This window comes from Tamandua tetradactyla, chromosome 26, assembly GCF_023851605.1.
Source record: "Tamandua tetradactyla isolate mTamTet1 chromosome 26, mTamTet1.pri, whole genome shotgun sequence".
NCBI lineage: Eukaryota > Metazoa > Chordata > Mammalia > Pilosa > Myrmecophagidae > Tamandua > Tamandua tetradactyla.
In genome coordinates this window covers 21,371,479-21,391,057 of record NC_135352.1, presented here as the reverse complement: position 1 = coordinate 21,391,057, position 19,579 = coordinate 21,371,479, and the positions used below count along the sequence as shown (strand labels likewise).

The following is a 19,579-nucleotide window of genomic DNA, read 5'->3' as shown; positions in this document are numbered from 1 at the left end:
GAAACTGAGCTTTGTAGTTTTTAACTTCATTACTTTTTCTATTCAGACCTCAGATTGCTTTCATCCATATATAGTATATAATCAAATGTGGCAGGGTGTTCTTTAGTAACCCGCTGGGCAACATGATTCATAGGAATACCAGGCTTCTTCACGCAATTTTGCCCTCAACAATCAGGAAGGCTTCCTATCTCATATGTGGATGTTGTGGCAATGTCTATCCTCCAATGATCTGAAATATTCTGATCAGCTACACGTTTTCTGAAAACTGCTTCTACAATAGGTGATCCACAAATGTTATCCAGATATATAAATAGCACCACCCTGGGCTCCTGTGCTGCCATCTTCTCAGAAAGGCACAGAGCCTTTTTTTTTTTTTTGAAGGGAGGAACTCACTGAAGACTAGAAATGCTTCCCAAGTGTATGTTGTGTTTGGAATCTTGTTATTGTGGAGCAAAGTTAACCTGAACTTCTAAAACCTTATGCAACTGGGAGCAAAAACACATGCATTAACTTTACAATCAGAAAAATAACAAATATAAAAGATGAAAATAACTTTACCCTAATTACTAACATATATTTATGTGGTAATTAGTTTATTAGTATATTAGTATAATCTAGTCTATTTTCCTGTTATTTCTTACACACAAATAATAGAAAAAAGGACACTTCCCACAGAATGAATCTTTGTAGATTTTAGAAAAACATATTTAAGTTGACAAATGAAGGCTGACATTTGGCTATGCTTTAATAGATTGAACACCAAGCAAATCCTATTCCTTTATTTGTTCATTTTGCAATAAGTCTTGACATCACCTTCTCCTCTTTCTTAAATTTGCTTACTTAGCAGGGTACAATGCAGTTTTGATGTGCAATCTGATTTCAAAAGAATCTTTGAAACAGCTAATCTTCTGTACACTCACTGTAATTAAATATTATAGCACAAATCGTACATAAGATACTCACTTTCTTGAGAACCTTTTAGCACCAAAGAGCAATGACACAAAAAAAGGATAGGTTTTCAGGGTGCATTTTGTAGATTTCTCAGCTTGAACTTTTAACTCTTATGGTACCTAGAGATTGTTAGGAGTAAATAATATATATCATAGGCTAGAAATCCTTTTATTAGTTCTTTCATTCTGTCATAAACTGTTTTACGTCAGTTCTAAATCTGTTAGCAGACTAATCTGCTTACCTTCAAGTGACTTGTCTTCATCCCTGAAAATACACATATAGAAAATGCTATACTGAATTAGACTAATAATCCAGTTCAGTTCTTTGTTTCATAGTAAATGTCACCAAAAAAAAGTTTTTCCAAAGAGTAAGTACAGCTGCTATCTTTAATTTTCTAATCCAGTAACTGACTTCTACTGACAATATATTAATAAATCATTTTCCCATCTCCATCACCCAAGCTTAAATTGTGTATATGGTAGTTCCACTAATTCACAAATACCATTATAATGTACCTTTATTTTTCTTAACACTATCACTTTCTACTTCAGGTAACCTTAACTCTGTAATTGGTGAATAAACCCGACCAACCCATGCCAGGATTTATACCCACTTTTTTTCTAGACTGAGATCCTAAGTTTAAAAAACTTGCTTTTTTTTGAAAGAGTAAACATGGTAAGCACATGGTAAAACCCTCAAACAGTTCAATAACAGCTCTACTAAGCATGCATATGGCCCCCATCTTCAAAGATAACCATGGTCAAAGTCACTTATTGGCAACTCCTGAGATATTTAATGCATGGATTATGTTCTTTGGACACACATATATTTCCACTGTCTTGAAACCCTACACAATGACAACAAAGAAAATTATTAAAAACATAAGTCTTTTCAAGGTCAAGAAAACCAGAAAGGAGAGTATAGGGACAGAATTTTTAAACCTGAAAAGCATATATGAACTCATTTATAGATCAAAGAAAACTGAAATATAAATATCTGCAGTAGGAAGAACTCCAGAAAGAGGCAGATTCGTACTGTAGACTTCCCGAGAGGCTCAAGAACTGAAAGACTGGAAAGGTACCTCCAAATGTTGGGCTGGAAATAGGATTGGTTGAAAGGCTATTTATGAAGCATTTAGATCTCTGGTTATTTCTTGCTCTTCCCCACTACACCAGCAGAAAATTTTTCAAAGGTCAAACCAGAAACTCTAGGTTCAGGGAGAAGAGCACAGCTGAAGGTGGAGGGATCATAATGAAGATAGGGGGATTAAGACCTTCCTATACCCAGTTCTGAACAAAACAGTAGCTGAGCTTCCATCTACCAGGCAGGAGAAATTGGACCAGCCAAAGAGAGTAGACATACCAATACTGATAGGCAAGGTCCTTCGAATGAACATCAAAGAGGGAAATCCAACAGTCAAAAGCTCGTCTAATGCACACAGAACTTCCAATTAGTTTTAAAATATGAATGTATAACAAATCAGTGCATGGCAAATATATTACTAGATATTTGAGGAAAACCTGTAATATGAAACCCATAATACATGCAGAAAAAAATTTCAATGAAATGCTCAGAGAGAATAAAATATACTGAATACCCAACAAGAACAGAATACAATAAAGAAAAAAATTCAGAGAAAAAATTTTAAAATGATGGAATATGATAAAAATATGAGAAAAAGCTCAAGAAAATATAAGGATAAAGTGAGAAAATCTTAATATATTTGCCAAACTTAATGCATTGTGTTCATTTTTTTTTTTTTTTTTTTTTAAAGAGAGAGGGAGGAAGGGAAGGAAAGACAGAGAGAAGGAAGGAAGGATGGAAGGAAGGAAGGGAGGAAGAAAGGGAAACATCTTTAAACATTTTCTTGTTTTATTATATTTTGTTTGTTTGTTTGTTTTTTACATGGGCTGGGGCCGGGAATCGAACCGAGGTCCTCCGGCATGGCAGGCAAGCACTCTTGCCCGCTGAGCCACCGCGGCCCGCCCCCATTTTTTTTTTGTAGGACTGAATGTATTTTATATTGAAAGGGCTATTGAGTACCCAGCACAATTAATGAATAGAAGATCTTTATCAAGGTATATCAATGTGAAATTTTAGAACAGCAGGGGAAAAGGGAAGATTCATGAACTTCCAGAAAGAGAAGAGAAAAGGAAAAAAAAGGGGTCAGGAATCAGAATGGCATCTGATTTCTGGAGAAGAACACTGAAAACTGGAAGACAATGGGGCAATGTTTTCAAAATTCTGATGGAAAAGGTGTGCCATTCTATAGCCATTCTATACCCTGACAAATTGTCACACAAGCATGAGGGTAGAAGAAAGGTGTTTCAGGTATACAAGATCTCAGAATTTTATGTACGATCCAGCCTTCCTCAGGAAATATGAAGTATCCTGCTTCACTCCAAAATAATGAAAACTAAGGAAGAAGGAGAAGATATGGGATATGCAAGGGGTAGAATGGAATCTTCAGGACAATGAGAAGGGAAATCCTGGAATGACAGCTCTGTACCACCTAGAGAACAACCATTCCAAACGGGATAGTACAATGGAGAGCTCTAGCAGGTATTTCTAAAATAATAATTAAAACCTTATGGGACCCACCCCAATCAAGATAGTTGAATGAGATGCTTCAGGATTCCATCCTTCCCCAGAAACATGGAACAACCAGCAAGAACTGGCAGAAACATCTTTCTGAAAGCTCCAGAAAACAGTTAAAGGGTGATAGTAACTGTCAGTAGTAGTAACTTCAATGCCAAATTGAGAAAAAACTTTAAGAAATTTTAAGCAAATTTAAAAGTTGTAGGCAAGAGTGCACAGGTGGTTCAGAGGAAGAATGCTCACCTTCCATGTGGGAGATCCGGGTTCAATTACCAGACCATGCACCTAAAAAAAAAAATAAAATAAGATAAAATAAGTTTTAGGCTCTCCTGCAGCCCTGGATATTCTTTCCCTGATTCCTTCTCAGCTCAGTGTGGAGGTGGCCCATTCCCAGTGTGTAGATCCCTAGTTCCAGGGACAGTAGGGTAACACTTGTGTATAGACACTGAGTGCATGTTTGTCTGGCCCAACTATCTGGTGGAGGCTTGAGGGTTTCACTGTCCCAGACCATGTCTTGCAAGTGAGGCAGCTCATGGAACTCCCTTACAGAACACTGTGTGAAAGCAGTCAAGTCATTCCACCTGAGGTAAGGGATTGCTGGATGTAGGACATACAGTGCAGGGCCCGGGATCATGAGGAAACTGTTTCTTAAGGAAGAGGGGACATTCAGAACCATGTAAACAGGAGAATTCCTAGGACCACATGTGTATGTCCAAGATGAGATGCATGAGCAGAAAGGATCAGGGAAGCCTGTAAACTTTGGCTTGAATCTGTTCTCTAAACTTTTTGTATGGATAAGTCCTGAACGATAGCACTGACACTCTGCAGAGTCTAGGAAAGGTATTTTCCTTTTTTTTTATTTTTAGCATCTAGCATTCAAAAAAGCTCTGATATAATACTAGCTGGATACATGCCTCAGCATCTAAATTCCAGTGATAGCAAATAAAAATATCAAAATATCCAGATTTCAACAAAAAATTACAGAACATACAAATAATCAAAAATATAAACCAGAAAGTGGTGACCTAGGCAAAGATTAAAGCATGAGAAATTATCAATGAAGAAGGTCAAATCTGGGACATATTGAACAAAGAAGTTTTTTTTTAATGGTCCTGATTACGCATAAAGAGCTCAAGGAAAACATGGAAAAAGAACAAAAGCAAATCAGTAAAATGCTGAACTCAAAGAGAATAGAGAGATGGAAATTATGAAAAGCAACTAAAGAGAGCTGAAGTCCACAGTAACAGAAATGAAAAATTCCCTAGAAGGATCCAACAGCAGATTAAAGCTGGCAGAAGAAAGAATCAGAGAACCTGAAGATAAGACAATTGAAATCATTCAATGTGACGAACAGAAAGAAAAAAGAATAAAGAAAAGTGGGCAGAGTCTGAGGAACTTACAGGACACCATCAAGCATACCAATATACACATTGTGGGAATCCCAGAAGAAAGAGAAAAAGAGGCAAAGAGAATTGTCAAAGAAATAATGGCTGAAAATTTTCTAAATTTAACAAAGGACATCCAAGATGCTCAACGAACTTCAAACATCATAAATCCAAATATGCCCATGCCATGGCATAACATAATCAAACCATCGAATGCCAAAAATAAAGACAGAATTCTGAAAGCTGTAACAGCATAGCAATATGTCACATACAAGGGAAACTCAATAAGGTTAACAGCCAGTTTCTCACTGGAAACTACAGAGGCAAGAAGACAGTGGGAAAATGTATTTAAAGTGCTAAAAGCAAAAAATCTGCCAACCAAGAATTATTTTTTTAATTAATTTAAATTTTTAAAAAAAAATAACGACATTCTTAACACATGATCATTCCATTCTACATGTATAATCAGTAATTCACAATATCACAGTTGCATATTCATCATCATGATTGTTTCTTAGAACATTTGCATCAATTCAGAAAAAGAAATAAAAGACAGCAGAAAAAAATTCATACATACCACACCCCTTACCCTTCCCTTTTATTGATCACTAGCATTTCAATCTAAATTTAACATTTGTTTCCCCTATTATTTATTTTGATTCTGTATGTTTTACTCGTCTATTGATAAGGTAGATAAAAGGAGCATCAGACACCAAGTTTTCACAATCACACAGTCACATTGTGAAAGCTATATTATACAATCATCTTCAAGAAACATGGCTACTGGAACACAGCTCTACATATTCAGGCAGTTTCCTCCGGCCTCTCTAGTGTCACCTTAACTAAACAGGTGTTTCACCTTAACTAAACAGGTGATTTCTATTTAATGTGTAAGCATAACTTCCAGGATAACCTCTGGACTCTGTTTGGAATCTCTCAGCCATTGACCATTTATTTTGTCTCATTTTTCTCTTCCCCCTTTTGGTCGAGAAGGTTTTCTCAATCTCTTGATGCTGAGTCTCAGCTCATTCTAGGATTTCTGTCCCACATTGCCAGGAAGGTCCACACCCCTGGGAGTCATATCCCACGTAGACAGGGGGAGGGGCAGTGAGTTTGCTTGTGTTGGCCGAGAGAGAAAGGCCACATATGAGCAACAAAGAGGTTCTCTTGGGGATGACTCTTAGGCTTAATTTTAAGTAGGCTTGACCTATCTTTTGTGGGGTTAAGTTTCATATGAACAAACCCCAAGATTGGGGGCTCAGTCTATTGCCTTGGTTGTCCCCCCTGCTTGTGAGAATATCAAAAATTCTCCATGGGGAAGCTTAATTTTCCCCCTTTCTCACCATTCCCTCAAGGGGACTTTGCAAATACTTTTTTACTCACTGTTCAAATCACTCTGGGATTTACTGGGGCATCACTCTGGACAAACCTACAATATCTTATGCCCTACTCAAGGTTCCATGCACTTATGGTGTTCAATTAAACTGTCCACATAAGTTATATTAGGAACTGCACTAGTCAAAATATAAATTTTGTACCAAATAAACATTTTTTGCTTTAGTCTCACACATAAGTTAAAATTTTTAAATATTAATTACACATCTATTTTCAACACCCAGCAGTAATGTCATTCCTTTGTTCTTCCTCATGCAAAAACATTTTTAAATTTGTACATTTAGTCGCTATCATACACTCTAGGCATTCCTAGATTATACTATCTCAGTTTTTGTCATCTATCTTTCTTTCTGATTTCACTTGTGGCCCCAGCCCTCCTCCCTCTATCATTCTCACAATCAGCTTCATTCAATGTTCTAACACAATTGTATTACAGTTGCAACCAAGAATTCTATATCCAGCAAAACTGCCTTTCAAAAACTTGGAAGAATTAAGACATTGCCAGATAAACTAAAGCTGAGGGAGTTTGTCACAACTAGACTTGCCTTACAAGAGAGTTTTGCAGGTTGAAAGGAAAGGACAACAGAGTTTTGCAGGTTGAAAGGAAAGGACAACAGACAATAGATTGAAGTCGCATAAAGAAATAAAGATATTCAGTAAGGGTAATGGACCTACCTTTTATCTCCTATAAGATCTAAAAAGAAAATGCATAAAATGCAATGGTAAATTAGTGGGTTTGAACTCAATGTATAAACATGTAATCCCTGACGAGAACTACATAAGGGTGAATGGATGGTTGTAAGATCATGGTTTCCATACACTACCGAAGTTTAGCAAACAAGACTGTTATAGATTTACGTTGTTACATTTAAGTCCCATGATAACTACAAAGAAAATATCAGTGAATATGCAAACTCATAAGGTGGAAATTAGAATGCAGTCCCAATTTTTAAAATCCATCCTCATTCAGATCCCTTCTCTATTCTCCTTATTTTTTATCCTATTTCTAATGAACATTTGTCCCTCTCTCCCTTAACAATGTTGAACAAAATTTATCTTCTCTAGAAAATGTCGATAATAATGTTTTCTTTACTTCCTCCTAGTATTGTATATCTATATGCATACTGTCACAATTACAGACATATTTCTCAGTTTATAATGTATATGGCAGAATACTGATTGCGCTATGAAGAGAATCACAAAGATAGAGATGTAAAGAAATGACATCTTTGCACTGATTTTCATCATACATTATTTCACAGAATCTAAGATGTGATTAACTAAGAGGCACCATTATTTCATGAGTAATTAAGAGTGTAAAAATGCTGCCAATTGAAAAAAATACACACGCTTTCTCATAAATTAGAATTTTTATTTTATATTTATTGAATATTATATGATTCATATTTTCTTACCCTTTAGAAGCAAAAGCATTATTTAAAAGACATGAATTTTCAGTATGGTTATAAAAAATAGGATAATAACTAGTGTATTTTGAAAACTAATAAATTTCTAAGAGTAAGGAAGAAAATGCTTACAAAATATCAATATTAGTAAAATAGGGCTGCAGTAGTATTGGTTCAATTATTTTAAGTCACTTAAATAATTACTTCTGTACAGCAAAATTAATATCCATTAAGTCACATGCAAAATTTCTGAAAAGCTTTCCATAATCATAAGTTCCTTCTTATGGTTTCTACAACATACTTTGAGGAAGCTTTATGACTCTAATATACTTACCTACAAAGGTGTTTGATGACATCAACTTCACTGCCATGTACTGCCATAGCAGAAGGTGTATGATTAATGGAGGTTTGGAAACACACAGATTTCCAAAGTTTGCAGGTGATATATTCAGAAAGATGACAATCCACAGATAAATATAAAAGCAAAGCACTAAGTTTCTTGATTCAAGGGCAGGTATATTTATTTTAAGACAATATAAGAATGTAAGTCAGGTTGCTTTACAATTACATTTTATAATAAGAACAATAAATCAGAACTTAAACAAATTTCTTATTATGAAATGATTCTAATAAATACCATAACCTTTTATCCTATAGACTTTCTGTAAAAAGTATGATACTAAAATTTATGTACATCATCATCTTTCCACACAACAGTTTATGAAAGGAAATAATACAATCATACATGTTATTTATTACATTACTGCTTCCAAAGCATTTAATTTTTAAAATCTATGGACACAACAATACAGTGAGATATTTTTATTTCCCATTTTATAGATGATAAAGCTTAAGAATGATAATACGAAGGATATCATGGTAATTTACTACTCTTTTGCATATTAATTGATCAGAGTATTTTATTTATTCACATTTTAATATTATGCTGCAGCCTTATAAACAGATATTCATTCATTTACTTGGATAAGAAATAAAGAAAAAATTTGCACAAGTAGTATAATATTCTTCCTTGGAGGAATGGCAGAACTATAAAGGATTTTAATGAGCTAATTCAGTTTTTATCAAATTTTTCCATGTATACATGATAATATAACTTACAGTCAAAGATAAAAGTAATTTTCACTTTTTGATTAATTTAGATAGCAAATAATTAACTTGAGAACATTCAGCTGAGAACATTCAGTATCAGTTAAAATAGATCTGGGTCATGTTAAATGAGTGGAGAGACATTTTTCATTTAATCAGTTTTAAAAGATGCTCAACTGAATCAATGTCCTTGACAGATCATATTAAATTATTATGCTATATGGGGTCCTTAAACTTATTAATCATTCATTTCTATATCAATGTAATAAACAGAATCAGGTAAAGAATGTAAAAAGTCTAACAGATACATAGTCAACACTAATAACATTTTCTTGGAAGTAACATTACTTTTATAAATATGCTGATGCAGAGCTATCATTTCACATTAAAAAAAGTCAGTATTTCCTATTTTCATACACAAAAGCAATATTAAAGTTGGAGTATGAGTAACTTAAAAATGTCTTAGAAGGGAAGATAAATAAGCATTATCTGCATACAATATATAAATATATTAGTTTAAATTCATTTTTCCTTTTTTGTATTGTATCCTTATATTAACTATATTTTTGCTAATTGAACACATTTCTATTAAATATTATGAAATTGTTTTCTCCATTTGAAAATCTAATTTTGTTTTTAATAGAAAGTTTTTTTTTCTCTTTTAAGACATTATTTTGAATTATATTTATATTAAAATTTATATTATATTCATAATTACTCTGAAGACTGGCTGTTTGGCATCACTTTCACATGTGGTCCTTTTGAAAGAAATAAAATATTGATTTCTACTTAATACACATATCAGTCTTTTAAACCCTTTTATATTAGTTTTCTATCATACTCTTTGACACTATAACATAAACAATACATAATAAGTTACAGAAATAAGTTACAGAGCTTTAAGATACTATTTTTAACCAGTGTTGTTAACATCTACTACCTGTAGTCGGGAGCAGCATCATGGTTTTAAGACAATACTGACAATGACAGTGACTACTGTTACAACTACCACTGTTTCTACCTTCAATACATATTTTCTAAATTTTCAAAAAAAACTACATTTAAAATTTCTTTACTTTACATATAAAACAATACCAGACATCCTGTAGACATTGGTAAATGAACAAAAAATTAAAAAAAAACTTTACATGATTCAAAACAATATATAATTAAGTACTTCTAAAAGTTAAAAGTACAATGTAAACCATCATATTATATAGTAGTGTACTCTATTTTTTTCAAAAAAAATATATTTTATTTTTTTTCAAATTTTTGTTTCAATTTGGTTAAAAATCCGATAAAGAGTAGAGAATTGTTAACAATTCTAAGGGCTCTAGGAGAAATCTCCGCAATATTTGTTTTCTGAAAATAAGTTCAGAGTCTAAAACCAAAGAAAATAATGTATGTTCACTGTTCATTTTAAGTGACTTATAATCCATGAGTCATGAGTTATTTTGAAATACAGCAATTCCAATAAATAAAAAAAAAATAAATTAAATACAGTCTCATATAGCCATTGGAAGTAGCTGTATATTTCTGAAGGGAATGAAAAAGTACAGAGTTCAATTAAATCATGGCAAAAGCTCAAATTAAAAACAAATAACATTTGTAGTTAGTAAGAAGATATGCTTTATCTGTCTTATGTGTGAGGATTCAGTTCAAGAAAAAAATATAATTTTCACAGCGTTATACCTTTTCTTCATCTTTACATGTTCTGATCTCAGACCTAATTCCACAACTCTCTGAAATTTTTGCTTCTTCTGTGTCACATAAAGAGTAATCCTTTAAATATTGCTTTAGAAGTACCTAATGTGAAAAAATACAAAAGTAGTAATTTAATTAAGATGTAATTCAGAGTTGATGGCATAAATCAAATATTATGGTAATTATAATATGAAATAGTAAGGCACATAATTAAATCACCCAACAGAAAATATAAGAAATAAAGACTTAATCATAAACCATTTCCTTTAATTTAAAAGTTCAATGTTTTGTTTAGTAACTTGCCTATTCCCCAAACTTATGAAGGCCTAGAATAAATGTAGTGATTTCTATCTATCTTTCTCTGCACTACTGCACAGAATCAATAGTGTTGGTGTGATACTTATAACTAAGTTGGGAACACTAACTACGTGGACATACATATGTGATGGTCTGCTTAACCTAAAAAAAGTTTAGATTAAGTTCTCACAAGGCAGAACAAAGTTCCTTAAACTAGAAATAGGAAGATTTGACTTCTTTTGTTAGCATAATTATAACAGCTATCTCCTCAGATAAATAAATAAACCTACTTGCCTCTAAACATTTTAGACTGGCATTTTCCAAAATGGGTCCCATAAACACTACACCTCAAGACTAACTGGAAAATGCCAAATACTGTAGCTTCCTCTTAGAAACACAAAATGAGCAGAAGCAAATCAAAGTTAAGTGCTATGGGGGAAAAAAACCCCTGTTTAACTGTGTTTATTATGATCGTTCTCAAACTTATTTGACTAAGAATAACATGCATTGGTTTTTGTGGAACCACTTTGGGGACTATAGCAAGCCATATACATAAATGTTTCAGTCTGGAGAAAAGCAACAAAACCTATATATATATGAATATATTTGCAAGCATTTATAAATGAACAAAGTCTCCATTGTAAAAATACAACTAATCAAAACCTACAACTGACCAGAATTTTATAGCTAGAGTTGAATTTTTAGAAAGGGCTTGGGGAGCCCTCTCATTTTGGAGATTAGGAATAAGTTTGAGATATTTCTTTGAATCAATACCAATCTAACAAATCTATGATATCTTCCTCACCCATTGTTTTATGGTGATAGTGTAGTAAATAGTAACATGGGTTTTCCCATCAGACAGAATGAGGCCCAAATCCTATTTGACACTTACTAGTCCTGTGACCTTGGGCAAATTATTTATTAAGCCTCCATTCTCTCTGCTGCTAAATGGGATATCTATCTATGAGGATTAAATTAGATACTCCATATGGAAGAATCTTAGTATAGTGCCAGGCATCTAATAATAACTATAAAAACATTAGCTGCTATTGTTGCAGTAGATGTTTGGAATCATGATTCTAAAAAAATATAGTAACTAATATTCCTTAGGTGCTAATGGTCCTAGATTATTACAATACAATTTGGATTCATTATATTGTATCTGCTTAGGCAAAAAATTTGCAGTTTAAACAAAAACTTTTTTTAAAGATCAAGACACTCAAATGAGAATTTCATTCAAATAAGTATTTATTCCAGTCCATTTTAAGATCATATCTTAACAGAGGCAAACCACAATTTTTAAAGACTAATTGATGGTTTAAGATGAAATCATGCCTTTTTTAAGAATCAAAAGTTCTAATTCTATTTTACCTATTTTCTGAAATTTATAATAGAAAGATAAATTATGATCCCTCCCAAATTGTAACTCAACCATCATATTTACAAAAATAGAGAAGCTTACATACTTATCTGCTATGAAGTTCCTTTTTCAGACAGGACTTGAAAGTGGGATACTTTTGAACTGTTTTATAACCCTATGAAATAGAAGATCAAAATTGTGCAAGTGTAAATAAATGTATGAGCACCATAGATATGCAATAAATAAATAAAAACATATTACCATCTAAGCACAATAAAGTGGCAGAGGTTTATAGCATAATTTATATTTTAATTTGATCTTGCTATTCTAAAATGTTTGAGGAAAAATAAATGCTTTTCAAAGTATGTCCTTTCAGGTTTTTATGGAACCATCTAATATGATAACAATTAACCACTAGGTGGCAGTTAAGTATACAGCATCTTTGTCAAGACAGCTTGGATTTAAAAAGGTCATTAAAAACTTTTAAAAACATAGTCTAAGATGAATATTGATTTTTGAATATGTAAACTTTTCTCTTTCTAATTATGTAATATCTAGGGCTATTCTTTCCAAAGAGGGAAGACTGACTATTCTAACTGTTCATCTTAATTTAAAAAATTATTTTCTTTCTCCATTTGTGGCACATCCACAGATGTGCTAGATACATAAACATTCATTGATTAATTCTATAATTTCATTCTTTAAAACCTGTTTCTTAGAAAACAAGTCACTGAAATTATAGTCATTATTTTGTGTTATATCAACAGAAGAAAAATTCAACTAACAGAACAATACTTTTTATTTATTCTTCATACGGAAAGTATTGAGTATACATTTACTTAAGAGCTTCAAGTTGCCTCTTGGAAATCTGTGTCAAATAAAATGATAAACAGGTATTTCTTTATATACTGCCAAGCCTGAAAAGCCAATATATAGACTGAGTTTTTAAAAGATATTTGGCAACATTTTTTTCTCATAAAATGGATGAAACATTAAACTAACTGAACATGAAAAGAAATTATTAAAAGTGGAACTGATTTTACATTTTAAAAAGCATCATCTTTTATCCCCTCAAGTCTTTTCTGAAGGTAAGGCATATGCATTAAAATTTCACATTTATATTTGTAAAAATTTATATAAATTGGATATTTTTTTTCTGATTTTAAAAAGAACATCAATAGACTTGAAAATTTACATTTACCCGGAATCCTCTATGGAGTCTATCCTTCATAATTCCAATAAATTCTTTATAACTTAATTGATCATCTTTGTCAATGTCAAAAATCTTGAAGACAGTGTTCACTAAATGTGGAGAAAGTTTGAGACCAGTAGCTACATAGACAGCACGCTTAAATTCATCTAGATAAATGTCACATAAAAAGAAAAGAGTAAACCATTAACATTATCTTTATATTATATATGAATTATTAGAAACATTATAAAAAAGTTGTGAAGTTGGGAGAGGGGAGAGAAGGGCTATATGACCATGAAAGGCTGTGGTTTTTGTATTTGCACTGAGCCCCAAAGCATAGATGTAGTGATGGGAGTAATGGCAGATGAGACGGCATGAGTGACAAAGGAGGGAGACAGGAGGGCATAAGACAACATATAGGAACCAGAAAAGATCCTCACAAGGGATCTCAAGGTGAGAAACCTGTACACTTTTCAAAAAGCAAATGGGAAAATGAAAAGCTTTCCAATGCAGGTATGCTTTAGAGAGGTTAATCTATGTTTTAGAAAGATTATTCTGAGAGTTGTCTAGGAAACATTGGAAAAGGAAGTGGTTAGAGGCAAGACTATCACTTAGGTTACTACTGCAAGAGTCCCCTTTGAGACTCTTGAGAAAAAGATAAATATATTCCTAGTATTTGGAAGAGCAACACAATTGGTTTTTCTTTTCCTTCCTCAGTTTCACAAAGTAACAGCAGCTTTCCATTCTGAAACAGGTAAGCAGATGTTGATCTTTTTTTTTAAAGAGTTGACTAATAGGTTTATTGTGGTAGTAAAGGCTAGCCTAGGACCATCACTAATGCAAATGTTATTTTGACTATCCAAACGCTGTCCACATAGACAAGGTCATCCCTCATGTGGAGATGGTACAGAGGGTAATGGCTAACATGACTCAAGTTTCTAGCACCACATCATTATGAGATGGATGAATCATCAGCTCTCTTCATTCTGATTCCATACCCATCAATCTTCTGATAATTATTGGGCTTGCTAGTTCACCTATGGGGAAAGAATGAGCTGGTCCTGAGGATAACATCATTCTAAATTCTAGGACAATAGCATTTCTCTTTGTCAAGTAAGCAAAACAGATATTCAGTTTTATACATCATTCTCAAAACTCCAAGTCCATTGCTAAGAGGTGGCTCTGCTGACAAAATTCAGGTTTCCGAGTTAGCAGGGATTGTAGGTAAAACCAATGAGATAGCAAACATCATCCTGTGAGAACATCTGGGACACAGCCAGTGGGCTCTTCTCTAGGTAGACAAATATTCCTCAGTGATACCAAGAGTGCAGGAGATTTCTCCCTTTTTGAACTTTCATAAATGTTGTTAGCTTTTCCCCATAATACGAATGAAGGGCATAAAACATTCATATAAAAATTTAGCATATTTCTCTAAACTTTGTTTAGTTTTCTTTTAAGTATCAGAACTGAGTTCCCACTGAAAAGATACACTAGACTTTTAGGGAAGTTGATGGCTAATATGGCATATCTAATTAATTTGTAGCCAAAGTTCCTGAAAACACTGTAGGATTATTTTGTAGCTGTTAATTTTTAAAAGAGTATTACTTACCTTGCCCTATAGAACGACTTGCAAAGTTATACATATTCAGGGCTATTGCAAAGTCTTCTAGGTTGTTCAAAAACTGGAAAAATGACCTGAATTCATCAAACGTGATGCCCTATATTGAGAAAACATATGTGTTTATATATACATATGTTTAGTATTACAAAATGTATTAAAATTAAGTATCTACACATAATAGAAGTAAACAGATTAAACGTCTACAATATATCTTAAAAATAAACATTTCCAGGGCATATTTTGAAACTTTCTTTCTCCAGATGGAATGTAAAATTCACTCAGATTTATTTTCACTGGGTGGTGGTGTCGCCATTAGCAGGAATAGCTGGAATATTTCGAAAATACTGTCATATCAGCACAAAGTTTCAAAATAGGCTACAACAGAAACGAATTCAAAACTTTCAATTTCAAATCCAACACTCTATCAGATTTGGATTTTTAATCCTGAAAGTAAATATGATGGTTTCTTAAAACAAACTGTGGGGGATAAAAACCTTAAAATAACTGTTTCCCTTGCACATGTACTCAAATGATCAGCACTAGATCATTAACTCAGTGACAATACAAAATAAAAATGTTGAATAAGTCCCAACTGTAATATATTTTTCCTGGTCCCTGCAATGACACTGATATTGATGCCAGGACAGCAGGAAGAAGTATGGAGACTGCATACAGCTCTGTGTGCAGCCCACACAGGGCTGGTGTGGGATCAGGGAAAGGACTGGTAGTCAGCGTGGCCTCTTCTGGAATGTCGTGTACATAATTTGCAATTATTACAAGTGCTATTACAACAATTAAACAGGACGAGTTATTTGAAATAAATACAATGTATTTCAGATAATACAAATTTGGACATGAAGAGCTGCATTTAATTTGTTCTCTTCAGCAAAATTAAAGTAATTAAGAGAGAAACCACACAGAGAAAAGAACAGAGGACCAGAGCTTAGGCTTGACAAATTCTAACCTTAATATGGGGGTAAAAGAGGAAGTGAAACTAACAAGGCAGCATTAGAAAGCGAGGTAAAGAACCAGAGAAGTCTTCCTGTCATATAAGCCAAATACCGACTAAAGGATTTATTATCAAAACACCCAATTTTTAGCATACATTATGTGCAGTTCAATTACAAACCTTTTTCAACTTGCAACGTAAGAATCTTCCTGTCCTTTCTTTTCTTTTTACATTTTCACATTCTTTTTCCTTATATTCATTTATGGTCTCTCCAACCATGGATCCTGCTTTCTGACCTCATTCCACCTCCCTGTTATTCAGAGGGCTCTTTGAATCAGTTAGGGAGAATGAGCCAGAAGGGGTTTGTCTTGATGTGGAGAGTCTGTTGCCAAGGAAACTGGGCATGGCTCTGGTTCTGTACCAATTTATGCAAATTACCAATTACCACAATAACAGTCTCTGTCTCAGAGTGGCAGGTTACTGCTGGCAAAAGCAAAAAACAGGATGGGAGGTTTTTAAGCAAAAAGTAAACAAAAATGTCAATACTATTTGGGAGCGTGAAATGAAGAAACAAATCAAAGAATGATAGAAGACAGTGTTAACATCTGAATCTGTAGATTTGTTTGGAAGACAGGTTAAATTCAGAACCATGTAATTATTCTTTTGTGTATATTAAACTTTATGTGTTTGGAAATATTAAATTATAAAATAAGATATAGGAGATTCATTTTGATGGAAATAATTTAAACAATCATTCTCAAAGCAATGAAGGGACAGGCAGTACGTGGATGGGACAGAAGTAAGGTACTGTAATGAACTACTGGTAATCAAATGGAATGTGTCCTAACTATCAGAAGTGGGGTAAAAAGTATCTTACATGATCACCAATATAAAATGGTAATAATTGAAAAATTTAAAGCATCAAAAATATATGTACGGAGAGTCCTGAAATAAGCCCATCCATCCATGAGCAAATGGTTTTCAATAAGGGTCCTGGGACCATTCTTCAACAAACTGTGTTGGGACACCAGGATATCCACATGCAAAAGAATGAAGTTGGACCTTTACTCACACCATATACAAAATGAACACAAAATGGATCAAAAACCTAAACTGAGGAGCTTATACCATGAAACATTTAGAAGAAAACATCGGGGCAAGTCTTCATGACTTCGCTTTGGCAATGCTTTCTTAAATATGACACCAAAAGCACAAGCATCAAAAGGAATAATAGATAAATTGGGATCCATCAAACCTGTGTGCATCAAGAGACATTATTAAGAGAGTAAAGGGCAACCCACAGAATGGGAAAAAAAATTTGCAAATCATATATTTGTTAAGGGTCTAGTATTCAGAATATATAAAGAACCCTTACAATTCAATAACAAGAAGACAAACAAACCAATTAAAATAGGCAAGGGATTTGAATGTAATTTCACCAAAGAAGATATACAAATGGGCAAGAAATACGCAAAAAGACGTTCAATGTCATCAGCCATCAAGGAAACGCAAATCAACACCATGATGAGATACTTTCACAGTTACAAGGATGCCATTATTAAAAAAATGGAAAACAGCAAATGTTGGTAAGGATGTGAAGAAATTGGAACCGTCATACTTTGCTGGTATGAATGTAAAATGGTGAAGCATTTTATATTCTGTTGATGTACAGAACTGTGGAAAACAATTTGGTGTTTTCTTGATAAGTTAAACCAGAATTACCCTATGATCCAGCAATTCCTCTCAAAGAAATGAAAAAAAAGTGTTCAAACAAGAACTTGAGCATGAATTTCACAGCAGTTACTTTCACAATGGCCAAAAGATGGAAACAACCCAGCTGTCCATCAACAGATACATGGATTACCAATTTGTTGTATATCTAGACAATGGGATATTATTCAGCCATCAGAAGGAATGAACTATTAATAAATGCGACACCATGGATGAACCTTGAAATACCATGCCAAGTGCAATAAGCCAGACACCATAGGTCATATATTGTATGATTCTATTTATATGAAATAACCAGAATAGACAAATCCACAGAGAAACCATAGAGATTAGGGTTGCCAGTGAGAAGGAACTGGAGAATCCAGAATGACTACTTAATGGATATGTTTCCATTTGGGGTGATGAAAAGCTCTGGAACTACAGACAGAGATGGTTGTACAATATTGTGAATGTATTCAATGCTATGGAACTATACACTTTCAATGGTTAAAATGGTAAATATTATGCTATGCGTATTTTACCACAATGAAAAAATGCATGTACTTACTGAAATGTCATTCAGGATATGCACATGCATGAAGAGGGGCTTTTGATTTGTATTGTGGCAAGACACAAAACTGAGATACTTAAAGAGATATAATTCAATGAAAAGACAAGCCAGAAAATGCTTTGGATATTAAACTGTTAATCTAATTACACAAGTATTGGCAAATATAATGTGCTTGGTTTATAAGCAATCACAGTAGCTGCCAAATAAAGGATATCAATGTGTGCACTTATTACCTCTGGCATAAACCTAGAACAACTGAAAAAGGACTGGAAGGAGGAAAAGACTGAGGGGAAAATCCAAAGAATAAATCAACACAACACACTCTCATCTAAATAAAAACAACCTTCAGAAAACATAGTCTTATGAGGGCCTCAAATTTATAAACTATATTTGTTCTCAACACAAAATTCATGCTGACCCCCCCAAATTAAATGTCACTATTTATATGTTCAAGTTATATAGGTAACAGATCTAAAAGGCAACTATAAAACAACATTTAGATATAAACACCCTTTCAAAAGGTTGCGGGAAATGTACATTTTGGAACTAGCAGAAAAACCAAACTCTGAAATTTACCAGTTGTTTGACTTAAGGTAAGTCACTTAAATCTTTTTAAATATCAGTTTCCTCAAAGCTGAATAAGGATAATACATGCTACTTTCATGGTTAATTTGTGTATCTCGTGGTTATTATAAAAAAAAAAACAGAAGCCTCCTTCCCATCCCTTTCTATTGTCTATCTATATTCTTTCCTAAATTCACCTAGTCTCGTGGCCATTTTTTTTTTACCAAATTTATCCTACATGGCAATATATTCACATGTTTAAAATTCAAAAGGCATAAAATGATTGTGTGGACAGTGTCTCCTTCCCTCCACCTTTTCCCTTAGCCATGTAGTTCCCCCTTTGAAGGAACCAATACTTTCAATTCTGTGGATCTTTACAGTGTTTGCTTAGGCTACTTTTTTGAACAAATGGTAGTATACCACACACATGGTTAAAAACTATGCTCTTTTCAATGAAGACCCTGGAGATGTTCTTGGACATCATTCCATTAAGGCAAAAAAAACTTTCTTGGGCTTTTTCTCAGCCACGTGGTATTACATTATATAGATATATCATAATTTATTTAACCAGTGACTTTTGCTATTACAAACAACACTGTAATGAATAATCCTGTACATGTGTTCATAAATGAGTAAATATATTTGTAAGTAAAACTCATAAATATAGAAAAGCTTTAAGGCTCATATCTTAAAATATTATCTATCCATTCATTCAACAGACATTCTAGGTGATACGGACTTACGTGTGAATAAGAAAGACAAAACTACC

At 33.3% G+C, this 19,579-nt stretch overlaps 1 protein-coding gene across 6 annotated transcripts in view; it reads right to left on the bottom strand.

Annotated features, from left to right (window-relative positions):
* Nucleotides 1–18: 18 nt before the first annotated feature.
* The window catches only part of MICU3 (mitochondrial calcium uptake 3), a 126,063-nt gene continuing 106,502 nt past the window's right edge, over nucleotides 19–19,579 (bottom strand). For 2 of the 6 annotated variants that reach the window (XM_077144230.1, XM_077144227.1), the window contains 7 exons: nucleotides 15,005–15,113; nucleotides 13,399–13,562; nucleotides 12,310–12,378; nucleotides 8,070–10,648; nucleotides 7,005–7,023; nucleotides 3,793–3,834; nucleotides 19–1,070 (listed from right to left, as the gene is read on the bottom strand). In XM_077144230.1, coding sequence (XP_077000345.1) covers nucleotides 12,310–12,378; nucleotides 13,399–13,562; nucleotides 15,005–15,113 — 342 coding nt within the window. In that variant the 3' untranslated portion in view covers nucleotides 19–1,070; nucleotides 3,793–3,834; nucleotides 7,005–7,023; nucleotides 8,070–10,648. Of the gene's footprint in view, nucleotides 1,071–3,792; nucleotides 3,835–7,004; nucleotides 7,024–7,872; nucleotides 10,649–12,309; nucleotides 12,379–13,398; nucleotides 13,563–15,004; nucleotides 15,114–16,145; nucleotides 16,449–19,579 lie in introns of those variants that run through there. The other 4 variants (XM_077144231.1, XM_077144229.1, XM_077144228.1 and 1 more) reach the window with 3 other exon arrangements.